The following is a 13,670-nucleotide window of genomic DNA, read 5'->3' as shown; positions in this document are numbered from 1 at the left end:
AAGTCTTTATCTCGTGAAGCTTTCTCTACTTCCATCACCAGATTCTGGAAAAGCAGTTCACGTACCATTCATCAGTGATGTTAACGTTCATTTTACTGACCTAGCGTAGACATGGTTGGATGTTGATTCATTAGGGCTACTGTTTTCACTTAGTGCACTAAGCTGGCCCAAACCGGCTTCTGCTGTCAGCAAATTTTCCCTCAGCTTGGGACATAACATCAGTGATCACCTCTCCTTTGGGGAATTAAAATTTGTGGGACTGCATGTCTACTGTTCACCAGATAGAGTAAACAAAAATAATCAGAGCCTTCATTTTGAAGGTACATAGGAAAACGATCACCATGAGTATAGATAGAGCTCTGGTTTACTTAGATAGTCTCCTTACTGTGAAAACCTGTAGCTATAATTGGATTAATCTGTACCTTCCATGACGCTTAAATGTTTGAAGACAAAAAAAGCAGAGTAGAGTATTAGTGATAAAAATAATTCTGTAAACAGCACATAGGCACATTTTATTATCAGTCAGCAAACACTGAAATTTCATGTTTTACCGTATGTTCCCTTGAGTGTTTCAGTATAAACCAAATTATACCTGCGTTCCCATAAAAAATGCATTACAGCTTGTAATCTCACAGTGTATTTCAGCACTCCACAGAATTTCAGTGATTGGAAATGAAGAGGATTTTCAAGGAATATGGCACTCATATTGAATATGTTGTTGATTCACTGCACACTATTTCATTTCCAGGAGCTAAAACTAATTAGCAATTCTCCCAACATATTTCTGTTCCAGATAGAGCTCTGAAATTTAAATGACTGGAGGCTGATTATATGCCTCCTAGACACAGATTTTGCTCTGCCAGTAAGTCATATCTGTCTATCAAACTATAAGTTGTTCATTAGCATAAGACATCAAAAAACAATCTGTCATTCTCTTTGGATTCCATGCATGGTATCCGGTGTGATTATGCTGCACAAGTTGTACAGCTGGGATTATACTGACAAGATAACAGCTGTCTACGGTCAAGATCTAGGACCAGATTTTCAGAAGTGCTCAGCATCCTGAAGCTCCTATTGTTCTCAGTAGGAGCTACCAGGTGCTGAACTGTTTGGCAAGTCTGGCTCCTCGTGGCTTTATTTCTCTAAAATTCAGATAATTTCAAGATATTGTATAGGTGGTATAGCAGTTTATTCCTTGTTAACAAAGTATGTTCATTTAAGAAATATATCTGTATCCTTTGCATTTTAAAAGTATATAACCCTCAGAAGAAAAATTGCAAGGATCGCAAGCGTTTCCTACACTAGTTGCATGTTTTTTTCCATTTTGTTTATCTAGTCACACCCATTCCGTTGAGTGAACAATATCTAAAGAGTCCAAAAGCTGAAACTGAAGAAATCAGTCAAACCACAGACACACTTTCCTGCAATGTACGTGTTCTTCATTACACAGATTGCGTGTGCGCTCTCTCTCATAGGACAATACCTTTAGTGGCATTTGATTGAGCAAATTAGCACAGGCTAGAGTAGCTATAACCACAGAAGTTCACAGGATCAACCACCATGCTGTTAAGACGTGTAGGGTGAGATCCAAGCCTCACTGAAGTCAATGGCAAAACTCCAATTGACTTCAGTGGAATGAGGCTTTCACCTGTAATTTTGCCATGACACACCTAAAACACAAAGGCATATAGAAAACACAGAAGCCACACTAAGTATTAATGACTATTATTGTTGTTTGAAATATATTACACACAAGGGGTGGGATTTTCAAAGGTACTCAGTGTTGGCCTAACTATTTCCATGGATATCAATGAAAGTTTTGCTTGTTATCTTGAGAGCCACAGCTGAAATCATTCACCACAGTGGTTCAGGGGCATTTTCAACAACCCAGGACCCAAATGACAGCAGTGCTGCCTTGACCCAACTTCCTTCATAAATCTTCCCCAGCAACAAATGAAGGCTATTGAGTAAGAGCTTAGCTGCTACCCAGCTAAGTGAAGAGAGCCTCCTGTACTCCTCTAAGGACTTCTCATTCTCCGTCATCAGTAGGTCTGATGATACACAATAGAGTCACCAATACAGACATACCTACTTATCTGGCCTCCACCTGAATAGTATCAAATGCTTCCCGAGCATCAGACAATAGACATAAGAATAGCAATCTCTCCATTCTTTCACAGCCAGCAGGATAATAAGTTTGATATTAGGGAGGATTTATTGTGTGCTTATGGTCTTGATGAAGGAAAACCAAGCCAAGGTGTCAGTACATTTTCTTACATTCCCTGATCCTTAAATTATTGATACATATTTGCAACCTGAACTCCATCAAGTTTTAGTCGAGGGGAATCATAACATGGTGCTGAGCATCACTTCTTACATAGATCTGTTAGTGTCAGAAATGAGCATAGTACTACAGAAAACAAATCCTCTGCTTTTGCTATTCACTGAGTATACTCGGTACAACTATGGTGAACCATGTAATTAATTTTGGCTGCCTGGGTTCCTGCCACCACACTCTTCGTCTCCGTGGTTGCAACGAAGACCACATGAGACCCAACAGGTGAGCTCTTCATGCCATTGCCATCTGGACAGGACTCCAGAAACTGTACTCAGTGACTCAACCAGGGCTCAGGAAGGTTAGGTGCATTATGGGCCTTACTTTGAAGCATCCAAAATGAGTCACTCACAGAGGCATGGTAGCACACATAAGGGACTAAAGGTGCGCTATGTTCCAATGAATGTCATTAAGTCACCCACAGGAAACTGACTATGAAGGCACATTTTAACAAGGATAGCTGGGATCTTCAAAAAATGCCTAAGGGAGTTAGGTGACCAAATCCCTTTGAACTGGACACCAAACTTCTCTGAGCCCTTTGAAAGATCCAGAAGATACTGGAGGGGAAGGAATATCCAGTGGCTAGAGTTAGTGGTTAGTCCAGTCCCTATTCTCAGACTCAGGGCACTCAGGTTCAATTCCCTGAACGACCTTGGCCGAGTCACTTAGCTGCTCTGTGCCTCAGTTTCCCATCTGTACAATAGGGATAATAGCACTGCCCTGCCTTAGAGGGGTGTTGTGAGGATAAATGCATTAAAGATTGTGAGGTGCTCAGATACTATGGTAATGGGCAGGCACAGAAATACCTCAGATGGATAAGACTTTTTATAGAGAAATAAGGATTTTTCTTTTCAATGTAATTGTAAAACAGGACATGTGAATTCAGTGTTAAGGATGCAGAATTAAACAGCTGAAATCAGGAAATGGGAAACTGGGGGCTGAACACGCAGTTCTGACTCTGCCATTATGTGTTCACAGTTTATCTTATATATAGGCTTGGCTGAATTGGATTTTTTAAAATCATTTTGGTGCATGCTATCTATGTTTATTTTTAAGCCATTTAGATTTGCACAGTTGTGGGAAATTGTGTGTGTGTGTGTGTGGGGGGGGAGACAATGGGGGATCAGATAATTATTTAATGACCCTAGATGTGAGACTCAAAAAGTTAAAGCTTTATAACCATGGAAACACAAAGTGCCACCATCACATCAACATATACAGCGTAAGTAGCCTTAAATCAAACGCTAATAAGTTTGCAAGCAGCATTTTGCTTACTTTGCCGATCTGTACATACCAACGATCATCTATGGAAATATTGATTTTATCCTGTGTAAAGTGAAATCGGCATTTACGGACAAAAGTCTAATCCTTCCAACCCTACTCATATATAAATGTGAATCTAAGATTGTAGAAAACAGTGATTACGTTCTGTCACATTATTTGACAGACAGGGTGTTATCACATAGACTCTGGAAGGGATCTTGTCAGGCCACCTAGTCCAACCCCCTGCGCTGAAGCAGGACCAAGACTTTAAAGTCTGCATTGTAATGATGCATGGGAATAGGGATTAGCGTAATTACTCTAATACAGAGTAAGTGTAGCACAATTCAATGCTATAAACCATAGATTGTCCATCTGTGGGCCTGTGACCACACATTTTCTCCGTGGCTAGTTGAGAGTGGGATCCTGAACTCTATAGCAAGAGAGGCCCAACATTGTACTCTGTTGTCATAAAGGATCACGGTATGGAGAAGCTAAGGACCACAGCTATAAACATTGAGAAATGCAATCAACGACCTTGGAAGAATTCTCGACATGACCACTCCAGGCAGCATTGCTGAGCTCTCATTTTTTCATATGCTGACGCCATGATATTTCTTTAATGATGCTCTTGATTTAGAAGAAAGAAAAGGAGTACTTGTGGCACCTTAGAGACTAACCAATTTATTTGAGCATAAGCTTTTGTGAGCTTATGTAAAGTGATCATTTTACATAAGCTATTACCAGCAGGAGAGTGGGGTGGGGGGAGAGAAAACCTTTTGTAGTGATAAACACCCATTTTTTCATGATTTGTGTGTATAAAAACAAACATCTTCTGTATTTTCCACAGTATGCATCCGATGAAGTGAGCTGTAGCTCACGAAAGCTTATGCTCAAATAAACTGGTTAGTCTCTAAGGTGCCGCAAGTACTCCTTTTCTTTTTGCGAATACAGACTAACACGGCTGTTACTCTGAAACTTGATTTAGAAGAATGCTCCATCTGTGACATAATTTATTAACACTCCCTCGTCCTTCCCAACATGGCTACATCTCCTTCCATCTCTCTGCAGTACTATGAATATGCCTTGCCCCTGCACCCTCCACCTCTGCTATCACAGCAGACGGCTCTTCAACTGCAACGACCTCGATTACAAGCACAAAATCCTTTCCCACAACCAACTCAGATGCCTGCAGGGCAAGGCCGCAGAATGAAGTGCACCAACCATGTCCAGCAGGGACAGCCATCACTGCAGTTAGGAGAACTGCTGGGAGTCCAAGAACAGCTGGTTCTAGCTAGCAGACAACAACAGGCCATTTCCATCTGCATCTACTCCCTGATCCAAAGCCTACTGAAGTCAACAGGAGTCTTTCCATTGACTGCAGTAGGCTTTGGATAGGGCCTGTACAGTATTTAATCATTTGGATGTACCTACATAAAATGAAACCAGTCAATATTTATTTCCAACTGTACGGGGAGCAGTTGGAGACTCAGCACCACTGAAAATCAGGCTACTTGTTATGTGCCTACATTGGGAGAGATAAAGTAGGCAGGCTGGGCATGAAGGGTATATGGGGGGACTGGAGGAATCCATTGGCATAACCTGATACAAAGGTGCCAGTCCCCTTCTTTGCGGGCAGAAGATTTGAAATGCTCTTCTACATAGCCTAATAAAAACACTTTACAGTCACTCAACTTTGGAAAAAATATGTGTGTCTATAACCGTAACAGGGCCGGCTTCTCAGCCACAGAACATCAGTGTGGCTCCATTGACTTTTATAGACCATGCTGACTTACACCAGCTCAGGTGGCAGCCTGTAAATTGGAGAAGGGCCAGATTGAAATTCCTGTTTCTCCAAAAGTCAGAGGTTTTTGCCTCCAGAGGACAGGACTTCTGATAATGACGTCACAGCACAGGCTGATCTCTTCCCAGGATATATTTCTGGAAATGACGTTATCACCTTATTTCAGGGAATAAAGGAATACAAGATGACAGAAGCTCATAGTGTGGAGGAAGGTCAGGTAGCAAAACTCCTATCCCTATAGGCAGAGGTTCTCTAGCCAGGCCAAACTTATTTGGCTGGTGTAATGTATAGTGGAAACCTTTCTTCTTTTTCATTGCCTTGGTCAGCTTAGTTCAATCCTTATTAGCTCTTAGCATTTAAGGTCTGTTTTATTTATTGTGCAATTTTTGTATTATTATATTGCAGTTACCAGCACTAGAGTATTCAGAGCAACTGGATCAGGCTGTAAGTAGAGATATTTATTTTATATCTTGCCTGTTAACCAGAACATGATTATCTATGTACCACAGACTTACAGTCAGACCCTTAACTGGTGTAAATTGCCATGCTGCTGTTTGGGAGCTATAACCAACTGGAGAGCTGCCTCTTTCTGTACTATATCTCTAACAGCAAAACAGAAATTCAAAAGAGCATGTGCAAAATATCCATTTTCAATGCGGGACATAAATTCCCTTCTGTTTGCTACAAGAGTCCGAATGTTTGTTTGTTTGTTACTAAGGTATCTATGATATATTCATCATTCTTTGTGTATCTTTCTTGCATTTATCAGAGCAATTGTGTTATCTACCATTTTGTCTTGTGTTGCACTGCAATATTGTTTCCCTTTTTTCGTTTCTAAATGTACCCAGGTATAGATCAAGTAGCTCAGCAAGACCCGATAGAACAGCCACCAAGAAGCTTCTTCCTATCGCCACCCCACAATTCATTCTTTGCTCTTGTGCCACTGTCTGATTTTAACATTTTTTTCTTAAAGCAGACAACTTTTTTTAAACGATTACTTTCTTTTATGTCCAGCTTTACCCTGGGCTGTATTATGCGCCCTCTATAGCAAACCAAGGAGCAAGTCTCTCTCTTTTTTTCCTCAATCCAAGAAAAATATTAATTGAACTATTACAGTTGAAACACATATAAATGAAAGGCTGAGATTTTCAAAGCCATTAAAGGGATCTGGGTCCCCAATTCCACCTAATATTTAACGGCAACTGGGCAGTTAACTCCCTTACGCAGCTTTGAAAATCTCAGCCAAAGTTTTAACAACAGCAGAGTATTGTGTGCACTAGTCTAGATTGATCCAGGCTTTGATATGTTTCCTGTAGGGTCCTCCTGTTAGACTTGGCATCACAAGCTCCGAAGAAATGTGATAAAAACGGGTTCACATTGATAAATCTATTGCCACTAATAGACACCACACTCTTCCTCCAAACCTTATAATAAAGTAGAATCATAGAATCATAGAATATCAGGGTTGGAAGGGACCTCAGAAGGTCATCTAGTCCAACCCCCTGCTCAAAGCAGGACCAATCCCCAATTAAATCATCCCAGCCAGGGCTTTGTCAAGCCTGACCTTAAAAACTTCTAAGGAAGGAGATTCTACCACCTCCCTAGGTAACGCATTCCAGTGTTTCACCACCCTCCTAGTGAAAAAGTTTTTCCTAATATCCAACCTAAACCTCCCCCACTGCAACTTGAGACCATTACTCCTTGTCCTGTCATCTTCTACCACTGAGAATAGTCTAGAACCATCCTCTTTGGAACCACCTCTCAGGTAGTTGAAAGCAGCTATCAAATCCCCCCTCATTCTTCTCTTCTGCAGACTAAACAATCCCAGTTCCCTCAGCCTCTCCTCATAAGTCATGTGTTCCAGACCCCTAATCATTTTTGTTGCCCTTCGCTGGACTCTCTCCAATTTATCCACATCCTTCTTGTAGTGTGGGGCCCAAAACTGGACACAGTACTCCAGATGAGGCCTCACCAATGTCGAATAGAGGGGAACGATCACGTCCCTCGATCTGCTCGCTATGCCCCTACTTATACATCCCAAAATGCCATTGGCCTTCTTGGCAACAAGGGCACACTGCTGACTCATATCCAGCTTCTCGTCCACTGTAACCCCTAGGTCCTTTTCCGCAGAACTGCTGCCTAGCCATTCGGTCCCTAGTCTGTAGCGGTGCATTGGGTTCTTCCGTCCTAAGTGCAGGACCCTGCATTTATCCTTATTGAAACTCATCAGGTTTCTTTTGGCCGAATCCTCCAATTTGTCCAGGTCCCTCTGTATCCTATCTCTGCCCTCCAACGTATCTACCACTCCTCCCAGTTTAGTATCATCCGCAAATTTGCTAAGAGTGCACACCATCCTCCAGATCATTTATGAAGATATTGAACAAAACCGGCCCCAGGACCGACCCTTGGGGCACTCCACTTGACACCGGCTAACAACTAGACATGGAGCCATTGATCACTACCTGTTGAGCCCGACAATCTAGCCAACTTTCTACCCACCTTATAGTACATTCATCCAGCCCATACTTCTTTAACTTGCTGACAAGAATACCGTGGGAGACAGTGTCAAAAGCTTTGCTAAAGTCAAGAAACAATACATCCACTGCTTTCCCTTCATCCACAGAATCAGTAATCTCATCATAGAAGGCGATTAGATTAGTCAGGCATGACTTTCCCTTGGTGAATCCATGCTGACTGTTCCTGATCACTTTCCTCTCGTGTAAGTGCTTCAGGATTGATTCCTTGAGGACCTGCTCCATGATTTTTCCGGGGACTGAGGTGAGGCTGACTGGCCTGTAGTTCCCAGGATCCTCCTTCTTCCCTTTTTTAAAGATTGGCACTACATTAGCCTTTTTCCAGTCATCTGGGACTTCCCCCGTTCGCCACGAGTTTTCAAAGATAATGGACAATGGCTCTGCAATCACATCCGCCAATTCCTTTAGCACTCTCGGATGCAACTCGTCCGGCCCCATGGACTTGTGCACGTCCAGCTTTTCTAAATAGTCCCTAACCACCTCTTTCTCCACAGAGGGCTGGCCATCTACTCCCCATGTTGCGATGCCCAGCGCAGCAGTCTGGGAGCTGTCCTTGTTAGTGAAGACAGAGGCAAAAAAAGCATTGAGCACATTAGCTTTTTCCACATCCTCTGTCACTAGGTTGCCTCCCTCATTCAGTAAGGGGCCCACACTTTCCTTGGCTTTCTTCTTGTGGCCAACATACCTGAAGAAACCCTTCTTGTTACTCTTGACATCTCTTGCTAGCTGCAGCTCCAGGTGCGATTTGGCCCTCCTGATTTCATTCCTACATGCCCGAGCAATATTTTTATACTCTTCCCTGGTCATATGTCCAACCTTCCACTTCTTGTAAGCTTCTTTTTTATGTTTAAGATCCGCTAGGATTTCACCATTAAGCCAAGCTGGTCGCCTGCCATATTTACTATTCTTTCGACTCATCGGGATGGTTTGTCCCTGTAACCTCAACAGGGATTCCTTGAAATACAGCCAGCTCTCCTGGACTCCTTTCCCCTTCATGTTAGTCCCCCAGGGGATCCTACCCATCTGCTCCCTGAGGGAGTCAAAGTCTGCTTTCCTGAAGTCCAGGGTCCGTATCCTGCTGTTTACCTTTCTTCCCTGTGTCAGGATCCTGAACTCGACCATCTCATGGTCACTGCCTCCCAGATTCCCATCCACTTTTGCTTCCCCCACTAATTCTTCCCTGTTTGTGAGCAGGAGGTCAAGAAAAGCTCCCCCCCTAGTTGGCTCGTCAAGCACTTGCACCAGGAAATTGTCCCCTACGCTTTCCAAAAACTTCCTGGATTGTCTATGCACCGCTGTATTGCTCTCCCAGCAAATATCAGGAAAATTAAAGTCACCCATGAGAACCAAGGCGTGCGATCTAGTAGCTTCTGCGAGTTGCCGGAAGAAAGCCTCATCCACCTCATCCCCCTGATCTGGTGGTCTATAGCAGACTCCCACCACTACATCACTCTTGTTGCTCACACTTCTAAACTTAGTCCAGAGACACTCAGGTTTTTCTGCAGTTTCGTACCGGAGCTCTGAGCAGTCATACTGCTCCCTTACATACAGTGCTACTCCCCCACCTTTTCTGCCCTGCCTGTCCTTCCTGAACAGTTTATAACCATCCATGACAGTACTCCAGTCATGTGAGTTATCCCACCAAGTCTCTGTTATTCCAATCACGTCATAATTCCCTGACATCACCAGGACCTCCAGTTCTCCCTGCTTGTTTCCAAGGCTTTGTGCATTCGTATATAAGCACTTGAGAGAACCTGCTGATCGCCCCTCATTCTCAGTATGAGGCAGGAGCCCTCCCCTCACAGACGTTCCTGCCTGTCCTTCCTCCCGGTATCCCGTTTTCCCACTTACCTCAGGGCTTTGGTCTCCTTCCCCCGGTGAACCTAGTTTAAAGCCCTCCTTACTAGGTTAGCCAGCCTGCTCGCAAAGATGCTCTTCCCTCTCTTCGTAAGATGGAGCCCGTCTCTGCCCAGCACTCCTCCTTCATGGAACACCATCCCATGGTCAAAGAATCCAAAGCCTTCTCTCCGACACCACCTGCGTAGCCATTCGTTGACTTCCACGATTCGACGGTCCCTGCCCTGGCCTTTTCCTTCCACGGGGAGGATGGACGAGAACACCACTTGTGCCTCAAACTCCTTTATCCTTCTTCCCAGAGCCACGTAGTCCTCAGTGATCCGCTCACGGTCATTCTTGGCAGTATCATTGGTGCCCACGTGGAGAAGCAGGAAGGGGTAGCAATCTGAGGGCTTGATGAGTCTCGGCAGTCTCTCCGTCACATCGCGAATCTTAGCCCCTGGCAAGCAGCAGACTTCTCGGTTTTCCCGGTCAGGGCGGCAGATAGATGACTCAGTCCCCCGGAGGAGAGAGTCCCCGACCAACACCACCCGCCTTCTCCTCTTGGGAGTGGTGGTCGTGGAACCCCCAACCTCAGGACATCGCATCTCATGCCTTCCAACCGTACTCATCTCCATTCCCGTTATAGCTTATGATCTCTTAGCAGATCGAACACCACAGGCCTCCCAGATTATCTGGGATTTTGAAGATGTATTTATGTGTATTTTGGGGGAAGAGTTACACATTTTCCCACCTGTCTTTTTAATCCAGTGTTAAGCAAAAGCTCCATGAACCTTGTGCCAAAAAGCTTGCTCTGCCAGAGTGTATATACAGGGCTTACTTCAAACTTTACACAACTTAAATTATTACAATTTATATGTCATTGACAGCCACTTTACACACCTGAGCAGTGTAAAGGGGCCTTAGTGTAAATGCGAATCAGGCTTTAAGGCCCAGATCCTCAAAGGTTGATCTCACAATGATTTCAAAGGGAATTTAGGCACCTAAATACCACTGATGATTTTGGCTCTGGTGTCCCATCAATGACAAAACCAGAGGTGAAAGTAAGCCCTTACAGTCTGGTGCGTTGTACCGGCAAGGGCCGGTACACAGCCGACCCTATTGGCAGGGGGCAGCTTCCCCAGGCCAGCAATTTAAAAGGGCCCTGGGCTCCGGCCGCTGCCCCGGGCCCTTTAAATCGCCGCCAGAGACCCAGGGCTCCCGGCCACCACCACAGCTACCACTACCATGGGATTCCAGTGGTGATTTAAAGGGCCCTGCCCCTTCTGGTTGAGGCCTCACCCCTTCCAGTTGCGGCCCCACCCCCCTGTTCAGGACCCCGGCCCTGCGTACCGGTAAGTCCCTTAGGTTACTTTCACCCCTGGACAAAACAGATAGGATGACCTGAAAACCCTGAATAGAATTTTAATGTCCTTCAATAGCTAAAGTAGTAGTTTGGGGTTTTTGGTTTTTTTTAAAGAAAAATGGAGCAAAAATCTGTAAACAGATCTGATTAGGAGTATAGGAAGATGGAAAATACTCCTTTCCCATACCTTAATGCAAAAGCCACAGAAACATTTTCTTTCATTAACAAGTGTGAAGAATTAGTAGACAGAAGACAGACAGACAGACAGATACCCCTGTGGCTGCGTGAGAAAGGTTTCTATTGCTTCTGCCTGCTCTGTGATTAGAGGGCTGTCAAGCCAGCAGCTTTCATCAATTGCATGAAAACCACAGATACCGAGGCTTTTGTCCAAGTACGGCTGCTTTCTGCACCGCTGGAGCAAGTCTGACTAACCAGGATGATGGGAATGTGGTGGAACAACATGGGTTTTTCAGAGAGGCGGAAGAGGCACTCCTGCCTATGGGGCCATGGCTCCTGGTTTTATAGGCATGGGCGCTGGATTTGGGGGGATGCCACAAAACCCAGCCCTGCAGGGAGATTTTACTGTTGAGGATGATTCACCAGCCACAGCACTCAAACCAGCAGTCCAAGGAGGGTTCAGCTTGGTTCCCCAAGGAGTCTCCCCACTTCCTGGAGTTAATCCATCAGGTCCTGGAACTGCTGTCATCCTTCCAGAGGGGACCCCGGTGGGCCAAGAAAACAACAACAATTTGCCAAGCCCGGGTGGTGAACCTGCAGCTCAGAGCAGAGGATCTTCAGGGGCTACTCCAGCGGCTGCCACCCCTGAATTAACTCAAGTGCTCTCTGATAGTTTCATGCCCTTTGGTGGCGAGAGCATGCTGCCTCTGGATGTCCAGCAAGGAGCTGCTGTGGATCCCTACCATGCCCCCTGATACTCAACATATGCTCGTGGCAGGGAATGAGGCCAACAGTTCATACAAGATGCCTGGCATTTCCAAGAGCCCTGAGTGTATTGAAGAAACACACCACTTCTGTAGTGTTCATGTATCTGCTATCCCTGACGCACTGGCAAAAAGATCTAGAGTCTGCTTCTGTGGAGTGAGGAACAGCGCATTAAATATGCTAATCAATGTAGACAGCCATGGAAATGCTGGTGCAACCTTTAGCTTTTTAATCTTAGCTGGAAAAAAACTCACCGACCTAAACAGGTTAATGGTCAATACACTAAATTCTGCTGTTCATTACTGTCAGTGTTCTTTTCTTTATATCAGCACAATTTCAGGTGCTAGGGGAGTGCTCATGTGTATAAAACCGACACGGTGTCTGTTAATCATTATTATTCATTAAACCCCCGACTTTAGAGAACGGAAAGGCATTCAGAACCACAAACTGTTTCATTAAAATTGTGAGTGTGTGTAACCCAGGCCCCAGCTCTCACTAGATGTCTTGGTCTATTCTATTGCATTGATAATTAGGTGGCGTGTAACAAACTTTTAATGAATCATGTAAGTGTTTGTTACTTTTTAAATAAAAATAACTCAAATAAAGCATTGTTCTCATGGACTGAAGGGATGGCATGTGGAGGGAGCTCCCTGTCATCCGAAATGCACCCAGCCAAACTCTCACCTTGCATCAGAAAGGTGCATAAAGACAATTTCAGCCTGGCCCTGACTAGGATAATAGAATTTCTGCCCTATGATTTTCATTTGCTGTTCAGGGTTGCAGTGTCACCAAACACGATCAGTGACTAATACAGTTACACACATGCGAATACACTTAAGAAAAGGCCACAACATAGTGAGATGTGTGCTGTATTTACAATCTGGCATCAAGTTCTAAAGAAATTGTAAAATGACTCCAGCGATGTCCCCAGTTTGAACTTTAATCCGTCACCCCAGGCGGCCAGCATCTCTTGAGGGCAGGCTGTGTCAAGAATTGGAGATTTAAAACTTTTCTGACACCCTGGTCAAACAATGTGTGTGTTGGGGGGGTACCATTGCCTGGGACCCCGCTCTATTTCTATTTACAGCTGTAACCTATCCCGTTGCAAGGAGCGCTGCTCTTGAGGTGTGTTATGTTAAGGAGTTGTGCTGGCTGGACGTTGCACTGGGGGACAGCAGATTCATTACACAGCTTAGACATTCAAATAAAGTTCCCAGAGGCAGTGATCTGTGCCCACCTAATCCCCATGCTCTGAGTGCACAGAGAATCTCCAGCAGAGACTGTCTCTCTCCATGCTGTCCCTGCACATGGCAGTATCTTGGGTTGGTAGAGTGGCAAGGAATCAAACGCAGGAGGATGATGTGGGTGAGGTAGAAAGAGGCTGAAAGTCGAGGGCTGCTGAGAGAGGCAGACAGAAAAAATGTCAATCAAAATGGAAAGGGAAATGGGGAGACTGTATTTAGAAAGAGAGACAAAAATGGTAAAGAGAACAGCAATGGGAAGGGGGCAGTAGGAGAGAACATGGATACAATCCTGAGCAGAGAGAGATGCCAGCCCTCATTATAGAAGCAGGGACATTGGGGTGGGGGGCCC

General features: G+C 44.6%; 2 protein-coding genes across 2 annotated transcripts; both read left to right on the top strand.

The window, feature by feature from the left end:
* The first annotated feature begins 2,353 nt into the window (after positions 1–2,353).
* On the top strand, positions 2,354–6,760 carry LOC141988017 (ameloblastin-like). The gene is given in 5 exon segments (XM_074953837.1): positions 2,354–2,560; positions 4,667–4,906; positions 5,805–5,843; positions 6,414–6,459; positions 6,720–6,760. Coding segments are annotated over 5 exon segments (573 nt in total).
* Positions 6,761–11,493: 4,733 nt separating this feature from the next.
* Positions 11,494–12,142, top strand: LOC141988016 (ameloblastin-like). The gene is given in 4 exon segments (XM_074953836.1): positions 11,494–11,526; positions 11,609–12,049; positions 12,051–12,099; positions 12,102–12,142. Coding segments are annotated over 4 exon segments (564 nt in total).
* The last annotated feature ends 1,528 nt before the right edge of the window (positions 12,143–13,670 follow it).

Source organism: Natator depressus, chromosome 5 (genome assembly GCF_965152275.1).
Source record: "Natator depressus isolate rNatDep1 chromosome 5, rNatDep2.hap1, whole genome shotgun sequence".
In the NCBI taxonomy this organism is placed as follows: domain Eukaryota; kingdom Metazoa; phylum Chordata; order Testudines; family Cheloniidae; genus Natator; species Natator depressus.
This window is presented reverse-complemented; position numbering and strand designations above follow the sequence as displayed.